At 40.5% G+C, this 18,225-nt stretch overlaps 2 protein-coding genes and 1 long non-coding RNA gene across 3 annotated transcripts; 2 read left to right on the top strand and 1 right to left on the bottom strand.

Annotated features, from left to right (window-relative positions):
- The first annotated feature begins 2,271 nt into the window (after positions 1 to 2,271).
- On the top strand, positions 2,272 to 12,873 carry LOC114533738 (ryncolin-1-like). Its single transcript, XM_028555333.1, has 3 exons — positions 2,272 to 2,290; positions 2,398 to 2,775; positions 12,599 to 12,873. The coding sequence occupies exons 1-3, from the start codon at positions 2,272 to 2,274 to the stop codon at positions 12,871 to 12,873; spliced, it is 672 nt and encodes a 223-aa protein (XP_028411134.1).
- Positions 9,324 to 10,928, bottom strand: LOC114533696. Its single transcript, XR_003688085.1, has 4 exons — positions 10,678 to 10,928; positions 10,500 to 10,578; positions 9,923 to 10,096; positions 9,324 to 9,612 (listed from the first exon to the last, which is right to left on the bottom strand). It is a non-coding gene; the product is annotated as an uncharacterized LOC114533696 (long non-coding RNA).
- A 2,608-nt stretch (positions 12,874 to 15,481) lies between the features above and the next one.
- On the top strand, positions 15,482 to 17,947 carry LOC114533737 (uncharacterized protein K02A2.6-like). The gene has a single exon (XM_028555332.1). It carries the CDS (start codon positions 15,482 to 15,484, stop codon positions 17,945 to 17,947), a length of 2,466 nt encoding a protein of 821 aa, XP_028411133.1.
- Positions 17,948 to 18,225: the final 278 nt, after the last annotated feature.

Raw genomic sequence — 18,225 nt, 5'->3', positions numbered from 1 at the left:
TTCACTGCTTGGTTATTTATATTATTTGTGCTGTTTTGATGTTTTGAAAGTTTAGCTATAATGGAGTATTAACTCTCACTTAAACTGTGAAAGTCTATAACTTAATGCAACGGAAAGCAGCCGGAAAACGGGTGATTTCACTTCACCTTTACGACTGTATTTGTTTCCGAAATATTTGAAACATCAGCTATCGGCTTTACATTTACACACTTCATAATATTGAAGGTTAGGTCTGGCTAGCTCAGGAAATATTTTGCTTCGTTTGAAATGGCGAGGGGTTGCTGCATGCATGTATTTCTAGTACTGTTGTAGTAGGGTAGTTAATGTAGTGATATATTGATTAATATATAAAAATTAAAATCAACATCTTCAGTATTGTTGTAATTAATTTTGTATAGGCAAAGAGTAGAGTTGAAAAAGAAAAGCTTACCAGGAAATCAGGTAATTTACTTTAGAATTACAACAAATAACATAATTGTTGGGGCATTCAGAATATCATTCCGTATAAAACTACGGGGATTTTAATATTAACTAAATTAATTGACTAACTATTATGCAATGATTATAACTATCATCTGTTAATACGCGCCGCATTAATGCAATACGTACCAATGAACATCAGGAACTCTTTGAACAAATTTTGATTGGGGTGGCACCTTAACCCTATCCTTTACTTAGCAAAGTAGAAATGTTGATCAAGCCCGAAGGTGCTGTTTGAAAAATTTGTGGGATCAGTAGTCTGTTTTCAAAATTTTTTTTCAATGATTTCATTCTTGAGAGATGATATTAGTAAAATTTACATTGCCTTAATTTCGAGTAGGATTCATAAAATCTCAAATTAAAGTCAGATGTCGGTTAGACACCAGGAATCAAACCTACGCCTTGCGTCGCCGGTGCAATGATTCTGCATGAGCGAGATGCAGAGATAACTGACAAGAACGAGCGTAGTTGGTGTGGATATAGCAAGGTAATTCCCGGGAGTATGGGTCACAATAAATCACTGAATTAAGACTTTGTGCTACTTTACTCAATAAAGGCGTCCTAATTTTGAGTCGAAATAATACACGTAGGCTCCTGAGAAGATCTTTTATTTCAGATTTTGATGAGTGTTCCCAGGGAACTCACAAATGTCACTCAAACGCCACCTGCAAAAACACTATTGGTTCCTACGAATGTCACTGTCGCAGAGGATTTTTAGGAAATGGGAAAATATGTTCAGGCAAGATTATTTTAATCGACTTTTTAATATAGCTAGGGGCTCGAACCAAGTATAGACAGAGTTATCGATAAAAGCACTTCTAGCTGTAAGGAATCTGGTACGACATTGTTCTCTCTTATGAAGTCGAGCGTACCAGCACTCTTTTGATGGATAATTTCTTAAATGCAATGCAATGCAATGCATGAAGATAATTGTATTAAACAATGTAAGTGGTCTTCGACTAGGATCCTGACAAGATCGTTTATTTCAGATGTTCACGAGTGTTCCCTGGGAACTCACAAATGTCACTCCGCCACCTGCAATCACACTATTGGCTCCTACAAATGTCACTGTCGCAGAGGATTTGCTGGAAATGGGAAAATATGCTCAGGTAAGAATATTTTAATCGACTTTTTTATAGAGCTAGGAGTTCCAACCAAGTAGACAGTCGATAAAAGCACTTCTAGCTGTAAGGGATATGGTACGACATCGTTCTCTCTTATAAAGTCGAGTGTACGAGCATTCTTTTGACTGATAAATTTCTTCAATGCAAAGCATGAAGATGTATTAAACAATGTAAGTGGTCATCGACTAGGCTCCTGACAACATCGTTGATTTCAGACGTTGACGAGTGTTCCCTGGGAACTCACAAATGTCACTCAAACGCAACCTGCAATAACACTATTGGCTCCTACGAATGTGACTGTCGTACAGGATTTGCTGGAAATGGCAAAGCATGTTCAGGCAAGATTATTTTAAACGATTTTTTATATGCAACTGAAATTTAAGATGGCACCGGGATCGCAAAGGCGTAGGTTTGTTTCCTGCCGGAGGATCGATAGTTGATACATTTTTTTTAACTGTTCCCTGACTGAAATTGAGCTGTGATTTACTCTCAAACTAAAACGTATTAAACCATTTTTTTAAAATTGTCTTTCATCGAGTAAAGTGCCACAAAATCAATATGATTATATCTTCCGGGGGTGTAGGAAGAATTTCAATTTTTTCTTTGGGGGCGCAAGTTTCCAGAGGTACTTTTCAGTTAAAAAAACGGCTGCTAAAATCAAGCTAAAATGGGTATATGCCTGGATGGTTTGGTTGTTTTAGTTTGTTTTTTCCTAAACGATTTAAAGTTTAGAATGTAGACATACAATTATTTGCGTTTTACACCACTGGGAAAATAAAACCGTATTATTCAGGTCTCCGCTGCGCTGATTTGTATGAAAAGGGAAATAACCAAAGTGGAATTTATGAAATTAATCCTGATGGAAAGGGAAGTTTCAAAGTGTTTTGTGATATGACAACATCAGGTGGAGGATGGACTGTATTTCAACGTCGTCTTGATGGAAGTGTTGACTTCTACCGAGGATGGCAAGATTACAAGAAAGGTTTTGGTAACTTAAGCGAAGAATATTGGCTTGGTCTTGACAAAATACACATGATGACAAATATTTCACAAAATGAACTTCGTATCGACATGGAAGATACATCTGGAAACACGGCATACGCTCATTATGATTCATTTAAAGTCAGCAGTAAAAATGAGAAGTACAAGTTGAATGTTGGAGGTTATAATGGTAAGCATTTTACACGCATTACAAGCATTAAACGGAGTCACATTTCAATGAAATTATAGGAGATTCCAATTCTCTTTACAATCAACTTTGCAGTGAACCAGCATATTATATAATCATCTTTGCTATTAACCAACATATTATATATTGCATCTAGAAAAATTTATCAATGATTCAGCGATATATATATAATTAATTATACATTTATATATATATATATATATATATATATATATATATATATATATATATATATATATATATATATATACACACCCATTTGCAAAAACGTTGGCCGCAGATAGATAGATAGATAGATACTCGAAATCTAATTAACGTTCTAACGGATCCTAAGGCTCACATCAGTACGATAGCACACCAGCTCTTACACTATATTTTTGCCCGCTGCCGATCGGTAGGGATGGAGACGGTATCCGAGCGAAACGGTCGGGCTAGGGGTGAAACGGTGTTTCTTTTGAGTTTGCTGTTTTCGGCGCAGATAATAACTCAACGAACCATGCTATTTTAACGGTACCTCCTCCATCCCGTGATCAACTGTCACACGTGAGTCACTGAAGTGAAACCGTGGAATAAACGATACGAACATCAAAGTACACACACACACAAAACAAAAAAAAAAAATACCTGTAAATGTGGCGATCATTAATGAATTTACCTTTACCCCAAACACCCATTCCACGACCAAAACGGGTGTGAAAAGAACTGTGCTTAATCCTGCAAAACAAACTAACAAAAAAAACAAAAACCCCAGCGAGATTAATAAGACGCTTCTCCCGTAGAGTTCACAACATCGCGTGAAGTCGTTAGGGAAAGGGGCGGGATGGGTCACGCAAGCAACTAACAACTCGATCAGGCAAACTGGGCTCATATTTGTACTCACCGGAGGGGGCAAGTAGCCGACCGGACAAGCGTCCTAGGACCCGCGACACTACGATACGAAGACCCGTATAACATTAACTTCCTTTATTATTTAATAATAAATACATTTAACGTTCTAACGGATCCTAAGGCTCACATCAGTACGATAGCACACCAGCTCTTACACTATATTTTTGCCCGCTGCCGATCGGTAGGGATGGAGACGGTATCCGAGCGAAACGGTCGGGCTAGGGGTGAAACGGTGTTTCTTTTGAGTTTGCTGTTTTCGGCGCAGATAATAACTCAACGAACCATGCTATTTTAACGGTACCTCCTCCAAGTATGTCTCCAAGCCAGATGAGGGGTTGGAGTTAGGTTACCGTTAACCTTCTCCACCAGTCTCCAACCCTACAGCAGCGGGGCAACGTTGAAAAATGACTGCAGCGATGTGCGAACGTAGCGAAGGTAAGCTTGGCTAGTCCGACGTCCAAGAGCTTGAATTAGATGATCCGGAATCCCAGCCGCAGCGGCGGAAGTAGCAGCCCCAATGCGAAAGCTGTGAGATGAGTAGTTCCCCCAATTACGCCGGCTCGCCTCAAGATTTTGCGAAGGAAAAAATTGACTTGTTGAGCAGTTAAGGGGAAGCCATCCGACCACAGGAATAAAGGACCAGGGCCGCTGCCACGCATATCGAGGTACGCCTGAAGCGCGAAGACAGGGCAGAGACGATTGCTTGAAGACCCGATGTACAGGACCTGTCCGACGCCAAGAGGATCAGTCTTAGAAAGCCAGAAAGCACGCAGACCAAAACATAACTGCATCGTAGACGCCAAGATCACCAACCGTCGACGAATGAATAACATCCAATAGATCGCGGGTTATGGGGCAGCGTAACGAGGAAACGCCAGACCGAGAACGACGGATGCCCTGAAGCAGACGACGAAACCGTGGTTTCTCTTTCGGAAGCCAAGGTCAATATGATAGGAACGGACAGCAGCTAGGTAAACATTAAAGGAAAAAACTCCGTATTGAGCCGAATAGGGTGGGTAGGTGAACGAAAAGCGCAGAGCAAATTAATCATACGCCGGAGGAACGTGCGACCGGGCGGAACAACTTTCGTAACGTGGTGAAGCGAGCCGATAAAGGATTCTAACTCTCGACGAGTGCACCAAGACTTACGATTCCATTTTTTAAGAAGCTCTACGATGGCCACAAATTTTAGCGGATGGCAACCGAGCAGACTGGGTGAGAGAATTTAGTTCCACACCTAAAAAGACTAACGTAGTAGTAGGACCCTCGCACTTTGACGGATGGAGAGGCAAACCCAAACGGAGGAATAAGGACCTGGCGATGGCTACATTACTAGCGCACTCGGTGGAGTTGCCGGGGCCAAGGGTCAGGAAATCGTCGAGGTAGCGAAGGAGAAAACGAACGCGATAATTAGCTTTAAGAATCCATTCCACCATTTCGGCGACGGAGTTGAAGATAAATGAGGCGGAACGCAGACCAAACGGAAGAGCCAAATCGACGAAATATGACTCAGGCCACCACATGCCAAATAAGAAACGTTCGTCAGGTCTGAGAGCGATGTTACGGTACGCACATTCTACGTCAAATTTGGCCATAAGAGCACCCGGACCAAGCTGTACAAACGAGCAATGGCATGATCGACGGAGATGTAAGTCAACGAGAAAGGATCCTTGGGGATGCCGTCATTAACGCTATGGCCTTCGGGTGACGACAAATCCTGAATGAGACGCCGTTTACCAGGCTGGCCTTTCTTTGGAACGACCCAAAACGGGCTGCACTGTAGATTAGGAAACGGTGGCGAGGCAAAAGGACCCACGACACGACCATGCGAAATTTCATTTGCCAAATATTTGTCGATAACATCGGGATGTTGCAAGGCCGATTTCATGTTTCGGTGCGATGGTCGTAAAGAGACTAGTGAAGGATCAAAACCCGACGGAAAGCCGTGAGCTATACCATCCAACACGTAGCGAACCATAGCTTGATTGGGATGGTTGATTAATTCCCGATGAAACTCGACGTATTGAAGCGGCGAAACGCGGGAGACCAACGGAAACAGGATGCGGGACTCCGGCAACGGTGGATCTACAGCACGAACGAAAGCACCTACAACGGAGCAGAAAAATAGCAAGAACAGCGAGCGGAAACGAACGGAGCGACCGGTGCGAACGGTACGAACGGTGCGACCAGTGCGAACGGTACGAACGGCGCGACCAATGCGATCGGTACGAACGGTGCGACCAGTGCGATCGGTGCGAACGGTACGAACGGAGCGACCAGTGCGAACGGTACGAACGGCGCGACCAATGCGATCGGTACGAACGGTGCGACCAGTGCGATCGGTGCGAACGGTACGAACGGAGCGACCAGTGCGAACGGTACGAACGGTGCGACCAGTGCGATCGGTGCGACCGGTACGAACGGTGCGAACGGTGCGATCGGTGCGACCAGTGCGATCGGTACGAACGGTGCGAACGGTGCGATCAGTGCGAACGGTACGAACGGTGCGACCAGTGCGATCGGTGCGAACGGTGCGAACGGTACGAACAGTGCACAACTAAATCCCAAGTGAAGCTAGATAACTATTTTAATCAGCAAATTCATAACCGAACACGAATTACAAAAAAAAAAAAAACTAAAATAGCGCACAGAACAATGTTAACGTCCGGAACAACGGGAACAAACGAACCGACCACTACGTATTAACTAACGACGCGAGGTGTCTGATGATAGACGCTACTTCGCGGGTTGCGAGCGAGATGGTGAACGAGGACAACGTGTAGACTGGTGGGCCACGCTACGACGATGGATTGCACGACAACCCGGAAAATCACAGGCATGACGGAACCGACACCGGAGGAATTGCGATGAGCACCGACCAGCGTTCCAAGAGTGACAAATAATGGACGACGACGGGGTACCGAACGCTTCAAGGGAGCTGGAGGACGAGGAAAACGAAGTAGATACCCGCGAAGCAGGAGTAGAAGAAAACTCCCGGCGCCGAATATATGAAAATTATACAGCTCCGGGTGGAGTTGTAACCAATCGGTGAGGCGGAGAGCAGCTGCATGGCGACGAAAAGCGCGATCGTACGCGATCCCCCGAGCCAAGATGCTTCTGAGCGGAACGCAAAATAAGTAGCTGGTAGCGAAGCAAATCCGGGGAGCGAGACGGCCAAAAATTCGTCATCACGAGGATAAACAGAAAAGGCTGGGAGCCAAGTCATAATATCTGTAATTTCCTTAGGGCGCTTTGACGGTCGCAAAACTAATTCGTTATCCCCGATGGTAAACGAAGGAGCGTCATGAACTGAAGTTTCTTCGATAAGAGAGGCCAACTCGACCAACTTGCCGTTGAAAATTGATGCCATAAGCTTTGGGGATACCGGAGGAAACCAGGCCCGACCACGAAGGGAGAAAAAGCCGATACGGTAAGCGTAGAGAAGCGAGGGGGCGAGGCAATACCACCAGAGGCTAAAAAACACCCGGCGAAACAAACCCCATCCCGGGGCCCGGGGACGTAGACGAAGAAAACAAATATGGCGTACCTGAAGGGACAGGATTTTGAATCCGATACAACGGCTGCTGCAGCGTCTGTTGAGGCGGTTGCCAATGTCCAGCTACGGCACGATCTTGTTGTTGGGTAACCGTAGGCGTCGCTGATTGAAGTAACACGGGTTGTGGTGGCTGCTGAGCGAAAAATGGTGTTAAACTTGGATGACTCGATGGCCAAGTAGAAGCAACACTGACGATTTGTTGATTTGCAATAGCCGGCGATGGAACACGAGTTGGAAATAACGGTGAAGCAATATGCTGGTGTAAACTTGGCTGAAATTGCCGAGATGGCGACGAGCGAACGGCAAGGGGAGCCGTAGCGATCAACTGCGATGCCACTGTTGAAGTTGTAACAGCAGACACGACTGGTGAGCTAGTTGGCGTTAAACTCAAAGCAACTCTTTGAAGAGACATATTTTCCTGAGCCATTATAGCGAAATAATTTTGTTGGACAAGGTTGTGACGGCATCGATTCACGCAAGCAACTAACAACTCGATCAGGCAAACTGGGCTCATATTTGTACTCACCGGAGGGGGCAAGTAGCCGACCGGACAAGCGTCCTAGGACCCGCGACACTACGATACGAAGACCCGTATAACATTAACTTCCTTTATTATTTAATAATAAATACATTTAGAATAGAATTGTGTAATATGATAGAAATCCGATGCAAATGTAATCATATGCAATTCTAATTAGACTTCGAGTATCTATCTATCTATCTATCTGCGGCCAACGTTTTTGCAAATAGTTTGCAAATATATATATATATATATATATATATATATATATTTATATATATATATATTATATATATAATAATATATTATATTATTAAATATAATTATTATATATTCGCTGCATCCTGCATGGCTGAATCGCATTGATACATGAATCCGTCGAAATTTATATATATATATATATATATATATATATTATAATATATATATATATATATGTATATTATAATATATATATATATATATATATATATTAATATATATATATATATATATATATATATATATATATAAATTTCGACGGATTCATGTATCAATGCGATTCAGCCATGCAGGAGGCAGCGAACAGACAAATTGAACGTGTTATGTATAAACTTTATCCGAGTTCGAAGTCGAGAAATATCGAACTTTATTTTTTATCATGCTTATTGCGCAATTAAAAACAGGCCACCGTGTCGCACCGTGTCGCACCGTGGCTCACGTGGCAAAAGCTTGCCCTGTGATTGGTTTGCTACACTGCACCGTGTCAGAACGTTACCATATTTAGTAACAATTACGCAATAATCTGCGTGTCAACTAGTTGCTGTGATCGCAGCTTCGAATGCACGACTAGCTTCCGACCATACTCGGCATAATTCGGCAAGCTTCCGACGAATTTTATAGCATGAATTGGTAATAATAGGACAACGATAACGAAAGGCATTACTCAAATTATTTCCTTCAGACATACAGTAGGAGGCAAAAGTTTGAGTCCAGTCGTTGTAGAATTCCAGTATTAAATCCTGGCAGCGTATTGGAGTTAAGACATGCGTGCTAGTGTTTCAGTACTGTAAACTATATTAATTGCACACTGTTTTGGTCCTAATGATCTAAATTATAACAAAATAAAGTTCTCATTCCTTTACACTGCCCAAGATGGGTAGGGAAAAGGGCAAAGTGATGGTGCACAAGGACAAATAGTTCCATTAAGTATTGAAGGATTCTTTCCTCGTAAGATCGCAGAAGAAGTGAGAATTTAAAAAGGTGGTATGCAACTAACCTTGGAGAGGTTCGAAGAAACTAAATCCTACTCAAGCAAACTTTTAGCTGCTTTGGTCATGCTCGGTTTGGCAATATTGAAAGATATAATAGGATCCTACACTGTTAATTTGAAGGTGTCAATTTAGCACCAAAAAAGGTGTTGAATCAATATGGCAAAAATAACACCTGTTGAGGTGCTATTTTAACACCATGATCCGGGTGCTAAATTAACTCCAATCTCTGGTGTTAAATTAACTCCCATTCAGGTGTCAGTATAACACCTTTGGGTGTTTAATTAGCACTACATTTGGTGTTACTTTTTACTTACTGCAATTTAATGTGCAGTACATCAGTATAATCATATCTAAATCAAAATTAATGACACATATACAAGGAAACAAAAAATCAATATATTAAACTTGGACACAATTGCATATTTACAATTACTCCAGCAGGACTATTTACAAAAATAGCCAGACAAATATTTACAATTTTCAACAAACAATGTCAAGTTCTTTTATAAATTTATCCACAGAAACTCACTTCCCAGCATATGTTCTTCCATGGCCATTTTTTTATTATTTGTATTTTGTCATCTGTATATGGAGTCATCAACCTAAGATAAATTTATCAATAATCATTAAAAAAGTAAAATCAGCCCACAAGGTTTCCTAATATGAGGGAGAGATTCTCTTTCAGTAATTAGACCTAAAGCAACCACTAGCTGTGCTCTGAATGTCTTCTTTGAAAAACAAATTGTTTATCAATTGCTATTGTTAAAATCTAGTTAGGTTACCAAAACTATAATCGGTACACTAAGCATTGGATAAAGACAGTCAAAATAGTAGATTGTGGGGCAATAAACTACAGGTGACATTGTAATTTTGTCCTTGGGAAAATTATAGTATATTAATTGCATCATTTACCTGATTCTCTGTGCGGCCAATCTTGTTTGTTGTTTCTATCTGGTTCGAAAGAACCAATACAAACTTCTTGGCACAGTATTTGGCATTCTTGACAACTCTTGATAGATTGAAATTTGCCAACCATACCATGGACTAATAGTTCTTGCACATTTTACTGCCAAATTCTGCCTTTACCTGCAACAAAATAATAGAATGTGTTCAGTTACAAACCTTACTTGCAAAAGAAAATGATTTTACTAAATTATGGAAACATACTTTGTTATTTGACTAAAATATAAATGTGAATTTGAAAAATGACAAGCTAAAATGGGACTCTCAGGTAACCTGTAGGAAATTATATTTCTTACAGTAATAATTTTATCAAAAGTCATACACAGGCAATTATTTTAAACAAATAACTTGCTCTCTGAGATCAAATTTATCAAAATAGAGCAAGGATTATCGTTAATATATCAAAATAGAGCACGGACAATTGTTGATATAGGATAAAATATCGCTAAATTATGTCAATAATATGAGACAAGCGAAGACGCATCTAAAATTACGGTAAACTGGTAAAGTAAATATGAATAGATACCTATTATTGCAATGATATTTTCTTTGACCACAACTTGCTGAAGAGATCGCAGTAAAGTAGAATACGTCATTTGGCTTCTCTAGAATAAAAAAACATTTGTTTGTTCAGCGATTTGGCCGTTGACTTTGAGCGAACATGGATACTGTATGTCTGTATTTGATCAAATTCAAACACTTACCAAGATATTTCTGAGATAATACCACAACCAATTGCCTTGAAATTTCCTTATGGGAGCCCGTTGTTGTTTAGGATATTTAGAAGTACCAAAATAGTCGAGTAAATACGCTCAAAACGTCTTTTTAACACAGCAGCATAAACATCTCGATGAATATACGATCAAAAGAGTTTTCAAACGACGCGCTCAAAAAATTTGCATACAAGCGCTGACACGTGTCATATTTCGTTCCTTATATGGACATACATATGCCTATACGCGATTGCGAAATATTTACTTTGTAGCAATCATTACATAGCACAAAATAACTAGTCGTTAAATTAGTCGTTTGATAAAATAAAAAGGACAATGGATCACCGATCACTATCGATGTATCGGGGGTTTTTTATATAGAAACGTATCTGACCTGACGTATTCATAGCAACAAGCTGAATTTCCATGTCGTCTTTTAGATGAATAGTTGTGCGAAAAGCACGGGAATTTTTTGTTCCAAAATCATCTCATTCGAAAATACAAGTTTATTTTTCAATAACTTAAATAAAATCAAACGTGCTCATTCCCGGCCCATCCGCCATTTGGTGTTATTTTGACACCCCATACTTAACTCCCTATATGGCGTTATTTTAACACTTTCGTCGGCAAAAGAGGTGTTATTTTGGCACCTTGCAATGGTGCTGGTAATATGGTGTCATATTGGCACTTTTAGCGCCAATCCCAGATTTGGTGGTGTTAAATTAGCACCGAAGTTGGTGCCAAAATAGCACTTTGTATTTAACACCACTGCATGGTGTTGATTTGGCACCTACGGTGGTGCTATTTTAACACTTTAAAATTAACAGTGTAATTAAAGAAAAGTATCATCCAATTCTTCAAGGACATGGAATTTCATCTGGTACAAAGATGATCGCACGTCTAACTACATGATAATCACCCTAAGCACATGCACATCTTCTATGTGCCAGAAATCGTTTAGAAGCAAACTCATTCTGGTGATCTCGTTGTCATGGCTTTCCACCTCATATTCCAGATCTAAAACCTATGGAGCACTTGTAGAACCGTTTTAACCGGAAGAGGGCGAGGCACAGACCCGCCAGCCAGGCTGACTTGAGGCAAGTGGTCAACGAATGCTGGCAAGGTATTGAACGTGTGACATTAAAAAACCTATGGAATCTATGCGAGCAAGAATAAAGGTCATTTCAAGAGCAAAAAAGAGGGAACTAAGCAATGACATGTAAATGCATGTTTGCACATTAAAATACGTAAAAATGAATATCATAACATCTCATAGTTGTTGTACAGCATGTATTTTTCTGTTTACTTGTTTACTTTTTTCTAGTTCACTTATCGGTAAGGTTTTCTGTAGAATATTAATATATGCTGCTGAAACAAAGAAATACAGTCACTGGACTCAAACTTTTGCCTCCTACTGTATATTTGCTTAATTTTGGTGTGAAAGAATTAATTTTCAAAGAATTAATATGTACTTCCAAATAATGTGTGAATATTAGATTGCATTTTTCGTATCCAAAAAGATGAAACTGATAAATTCTAGATGGGAAAATCTGCCTTTAAGATCCCTGCTATTTACGGGATAGATTTAATCAAACCACAAAATCTGTATTATTTATTATCTTTGATTAACAATATATATCCTACGACTATCAGTAATCATCATCAAGCCTTCGCTTTTTCCAAACATCACAACATTCTACTTGAATGCCATAAAGATTACTGTTTAGTATCCGTACAGCATCTTTTACCATGACGGGATGAGACAGTAAACACGACATTGCGAAAGCAAATCTTCAAATCACAATTTCACATGACACCGTAAATTTGACGTAGCATAATTATGTGTATTTACATTTATTTGTAATTTGATTTGTTATTTAATTTACTTTAATTTATATACTTTTGCATTAAGGTACAGCAGGAGACTCGTTGAAAAGTCATAACGGTGTGGCTTTCAGCACCAATGATTCTGACAATGATGTTTGGAAATATAACTGTGCGGGAAGATACAAAGGTGGCTGGTGGTATTGGCGTTGTCATCATTACAATTTGAATGGTTTTTATTATTATGGCGCACACACATCGTATGCTGATGGAGTCAATTGGGAAAATTGGAAAGGATATTATTATTCTCTGAAATCAACATCGATGAAGATACGACCACGAGAATTTGGAAAGAAGAAATAAAGTTGCTTTATACATTGTCTATTTATTATTATTATTAAAAGTGTTACACATTGCAGCTGTGAAGCTGAATTGCGTGCAAAACTAGATAAAAATATATAAACTACAATATATAAAAATAATTAAAATAGGAAAATATTTAAACCATGTAGTTAATTAGTTTAAAGAAAGCCTATTCATAATTTGCGGCATTAAAAACATAATTTGCGGCATTAAAAACGGGCGACGGAATAAAATATTTGAAAGTCTATTTGTTTTTGCTTTGTAGTCAGTGAAAGGGCGAATTCGCCTCAGACCATACTTTGTTTCTTGCTTGGGAGACAAAAGATACGCGAACTTGTGATTACGAGTGTTTATTATTTGATTAAAAAGTTTCTTACATGCTTCTTCACGTCTACAATTAAGTTTTGCAATACCGGCGTTGATATAAATAACTTAAATTCGGATATATAACCGAAATCACACATTTTTCACTCGCTCGATAGCATTTGAGAGATAGCATTGTAATCCGTAGTAGTACACATGGCATGCAGTGGTGCACACTCACCTGAGTGCAGTACGAACGTCGGTTGTACTTTCTTTCGTTTAGGTAGGCAAGTAGGTAGGTAGGTAGGTAGGTAGGTAGGTAGGTAGGCAGGTAGGTAGGTAGTGTAGGTTAGGTAGGTAGGTAGGTAGGTAGGTGTAGGTAGGTAGGTAGGTAGGCAGGTAGGTAGGTAGTTAGGTAGGTAGGTAGGTAGGTAGGTAGGTAGGTAGGTAGTAGGTAGGTAGGTAGGTAGGTAGGTAGGTAGGTGGGTAGGTAGGTATGTAGGTAGGTAGGTAGGTAGGTAGGTAGGTAGGTAGTTAGGTAGGTAGGTAGGTAGGTAGGTAGGTAAGTAGGTAGGTAGGTAGGTAGGCAGGTAGGTAGGTAGGTAGTTAGGTAGGTAGGTAGGTAGGTAAGTAGGTAGGTAGGTAGTTTGGTAGGTAGGTAGTTAGGTAGGTAGGTAGGTAGGTAGGTAGGTAGGTAGGTAGGTAGGTAGGTAGGTAGGTAGGTAGGTAGGTAGGTAGGTAGGTAGGTAGGTAGGTAAGTAGGTAGGTAGGTAGGTAAGTCGGTAGTTAGGTAGGTCGGTCGGTCGGTAGGTATGTAGGTATGTAGGTAGGTAGTTAGGCAGGTAGGTAGGTGGGTAGGTAGGTAGGTAGGTAGGTAGGTAGGTAGGTAGGTAGGTAGGTAGGTAGGTATGTTGGTAGGTAGGTAGGTAGGTAGGTAGGTAGGTGTTGAGACTTTGGAATAATTAGTTAGGTATAATTATTATTCAATGACGTAATATTTATATGTGTATATAAATGATTTCTGATATGAAATATACATCTTTTTACACTGAATGTCGAGTACATAACATGGTGTCAGGTATGGGATTTTTTTGAACAAAATGGAACAATTAAAGCCTCCAGGTGAACTTTGCCTGGAAGGAAACTTAGCCGAAAATTGGCGAAAGTGGATTCAAAGCTTCGAACTTTTCCTCATTGCGAGCGAAATTGGCGAGAAAAGCGAGAAAGTCCAGTGTGCCACGTTCCTACACGTGGCCGGCGAAGAAGCTCGTGCCGTATTTAACGCCTTCGACTTTGCTAAGGAAGGTGATGAACACAAAATCGATATCTTAAAAGACAAATTCAAACAGTACTGTGAACCACGAAAGAATTTAACGTTTCTACGCCATCAATTTTTCACACGATCACAAGGACCAACTGAGACAATCGATGCTTTTGCTACCGATTTAAGAAACAAAGCTAAACATTGCGAATTTAGTACATTGACTGATAGTCTTATACGTGACAGAATAGTCGGAGGAATCAGAAGTGATCAACTACGAGCAAGATTACTTCGTGAAGCGGACCTATCCTTACAAAAAGCTATCGATATATGTCGTGCGAGTGAAGCAAGTGCAAGAGAGTTGAAAGAATTTAACGATGACAACGACAAGTCCCTCATCATGCACTGCAAAGATCTAAATTTACTTACCCGAGTAAATCGCTAAATCCAAGGTTGTATTCAAAACAACATCAGTCAACCCAGCAGTCAAACTATGGCTACGTGCAACGAAAGTGTGGAAATTGCGGTGGAGAACATTCTAGTTATCAAAAGGCCTGTCCAGCTTTTGGCAAGATTTGTAATAACTGTCGAAAGGAAAACCATTTTGCTCGAGTTTGTCGATCGAGATTAGTGCCAGTGAATAAGCAAGCATTCCAAGTTGATACCCAAGATGAGATGGATGATTTTTTCATCGGAATGGTGGAAAATTCTAGCGACGACGACTGGACCGAAAATATTATAATAAACAACAAAGCTATTGAAGTTAAACTTGACACTGGCGCACAGTGCAATGTCATGTCACGCAATGTTTACAACAGCATTGTTCAAAATAACATCGCTCAAAATAACATTTTCCCGATTGTTGCATCGAATGCCAGATTGGTAAGTTACTCAGGGCACAAAATCACTCCAGTTGGAAAAACAAGATTTGAATGTCAGCGAAAGAACAAGTTCTATCAAATCACATTTCAGATAATAGATGAAGATGCTCCATCACTGCTGGGCAGGAAAACCTGTTTGGAATTGGGATTAATTGAAAGAATCATGAATTTGCATCGATCTGATGGTGACAACGAAAGTGGCGATGACATTCTCAATCATTATCCAGACTTATTTTCTGGTCTTGGTTGCATTCAGTCAGTTGGAAAACATCACATTGAAGTAGATCCTAATATAAAGCCAGTCATTCATCCACCAAGAAAAGTACCTGCTGCATTGCGCCACAGAATACTAAAGGAATTGGAACGGATGGTAGATCTCGGGGTGATTGAAAAACAGTCTGAGCCAACCAGTTGGGTAAACAGTATGGTAACTGTCGTTAAACCCAACAAGTTAAGAATATGCATTGATCCTCGTGATTTAAATCGAGCCATCCGACGTGAGCACTACCCACTGCCAACTGTTGAAGAGGTTGTATCGCGACTTCCAAAGGCCCGGGTATTTTCTACCCTTGATGCCAGTTCTGGTTTCTGGCAAATAGAGCTTGATGATAGCAGTTCCACATTGTGCACCTTCAATACTCCATTTGGAAGGTATCGCTTTAAGAGACTTCCATTTGGCATTTCGTCAGCTCCAGAGGTTTTCCAGAAAGTTATGACAACACTGCTCGAAGGACTTGATGGAGTTGAATGCATCGCAGATGACATTTTGGTATGGGGGAAGGATATCAGCCAACATAACCAACGCTTGAGGTCTGTCCTTGATCGGTGTCAAGAAAGGAACTTGAAACTGAATCGTGAGAAATGTGAGATCCAACGCACTCAGCTAACCTATGTGGGTCATTTACTTACTGCTGATGGTTTACAACCTGATCCGGAGAAGATACGTGCAATCCAACAGATGCCAGAACCAGCTGATAAGCAAGCTGTTATGAGATTCATGGGTATGGTCCAGTATTTAGCAAAGTTTTTACCAAATTTGTCAGAAATCAGTGCACCATTGCGAAGTCTTCTTGAAAGTAAGACAGAATGGCATTGGGGAGAGTCTCAGAAGAAGAGTTTCCAACAGCTGAAATCTCTAGTTGCTTCAACACCAGTGCTGAAGTACTATGATGTCAATTGTCCTGTAACATTGTCGGTCGATGCCAGTTCACATGGCCTTGGTGCAGTGATAATGCAAGATCAACAACCCATTGCCTATGCATCAAGAGCCCTTACTAGTAATCAGCAAAAATATGCTCAAATTGAAAAAGAACTGCTTGCTGTAGTCTATGGTTGCAGCAAGTTCCACCAGTACATCTACGGCCAAACGGTAAAAGTGGAAACCGATCATAAACCACTTGAAGCCATCTTTCGAAAGCCCTTGCACCAGACGCCACTTCGATTGCAGAGAATGTTGCTTCAGCTTCAACGTTACAGTCTGGAAGTAACCTACAAACCTGGCAAAGAAATGTACCTCCCTGATACATTAAGCCGAGCGCATTTAAATGAAGAGAAAGAAAGTCTTCTTGATGAAGAATTAGAAGTTTGTCTTTTGGATCTGGAACTGCCAATTTCTCCAGAGAAACTAAAAGAATTTCAAGATGCCACAGATCAAGACACAGCCTTACAGAACTTGAAGACCGTAATATTGAGCGGGTGGCCTAATACGAGAAGTCAAGTACATCCCGACATTCGAGAGTTCTGGTCGTACCAAAATGAGCTCACTTATATGCACCAGTTATTGTTCAGAAATCAGAAGTTAATTGTTCCGAAGGTCCTGAGAGGTGAAATGCTTAAAAGAATACATCAAGCTCATTTGGGAATCGTCAAATGTAAGCAGAGAGCACGTGAAATACTCTTTTGGCCCGGCATGGGAAATGAAATCGAAGAAATGGTTTCAAAGTGTCCAACTTGTAACGAAAACAGGAACAGTAACATCAAACAGCCCTTGACTCCTCATGAGATACCAGACCGGCCATGGGCAAAGATAGGAGTTGATTTATTCGAGTTCAAGAACACTAACTATCTTCTGTGTGTCGACTACTATTCTAAATTTCCAGAAGTAGCTAAGCTTCCGAGTTTAAAGAGTTCAGCAACCATCACTGCATTAAAGTCAATTTTTGCCCGTCATGGAATACCGGATGAGGTCGTCAGCGATAATGGACCACAGTTCGCAAGTGTTGAATTCAAGAACTTTTCCGAAGTTTGGGAGTTTCTTCACATCACTTCGAGCCCTGGGTATCCTCAGTCCAATGGACAGGTTGAAAGAACAGTCCAAACAGTAAAAAAATTACTAAAGAAAGCTGATGAAAGTGGCCAAGATCCCTATTTATCAATACTGGAATACCGTAATAGTCCTTTGGATAGCGTTAATAAATCGCCAGCACAACTGCTTATGAGTCGCAGATTGAAGAGTCGTCTTCCGACCATTACACCATTGTTACAGCCACAAATCCAACAAATGTTGGAAAAAATTGCGATCAAGTCAGCAAATCCAAAAAAATACTATGACTTGGGTCAAGAGTTCTACCGCCCCTTCGCAAAGGAGAGGTTGCAAGAATGCAAAGGAAAGGAAAGTGGGTACAAGTGACTGTCATTGAGCAACATGATACGCACACAATCGTTCTGGTACGACTCAGATGGTCAATATTCAGACGAATCGACGACACTGTTAGACTAATGAAAGGCAGTGTGACTCATTCAATGAAGACTCAGAGATACCCCACACGACAACACGTACCACTGCAACAGAACATTTACCAGTTAGAAGAGAAGCACGCAAATACAGAAGGAATCCAGATCACGAGATATGACGCGAGTGCGTAAGCCACAGCGTTACGGAGTGAATCCAGATTGAGTATCCAGACT

This window comes from Dendronephthya gigantea, unplaced genomic scaffold, assembly GCF_004324835.1.
Source record: "Dendronephthya gigantea isolate DGI-Jeju-01 unplaced genomic scaffold, DenGig_1.0 000094F, whole genome shotgun sequence".
Classification (NCBI taxonomy): domain Eukaryota; kingdom Metazoa; phylum Cnidaria; class Anthozoa; order Malacalcyonacea; family Nephtheidae; genus Dendronephthya; species Dendronephthya gigantea.
Note: the sequence above shows the minus strand (reverse complement) of the source record. Positions and strands in the feature narration are given on the sequence as shown.

Bases quoted from the DNA above. Each gene is read 5' to 3' on its own strand.
- LOC114533737 (XM_028555332.1), top strand. From the start codon at position 15,482: ATGAATTTGCATCGATCTGATGGTGACAACGAAAGTGGCGATGACATT.
- LOC114533738 (XM_028555333.1), top strand. The intron at 2,776-12,598 runs GTAAGCATTTTA...TTTTGCATTAAG, and splicing joins GAATGTTGGAGGTTATAATG to GTACAGCAGGAGACTCGTTG.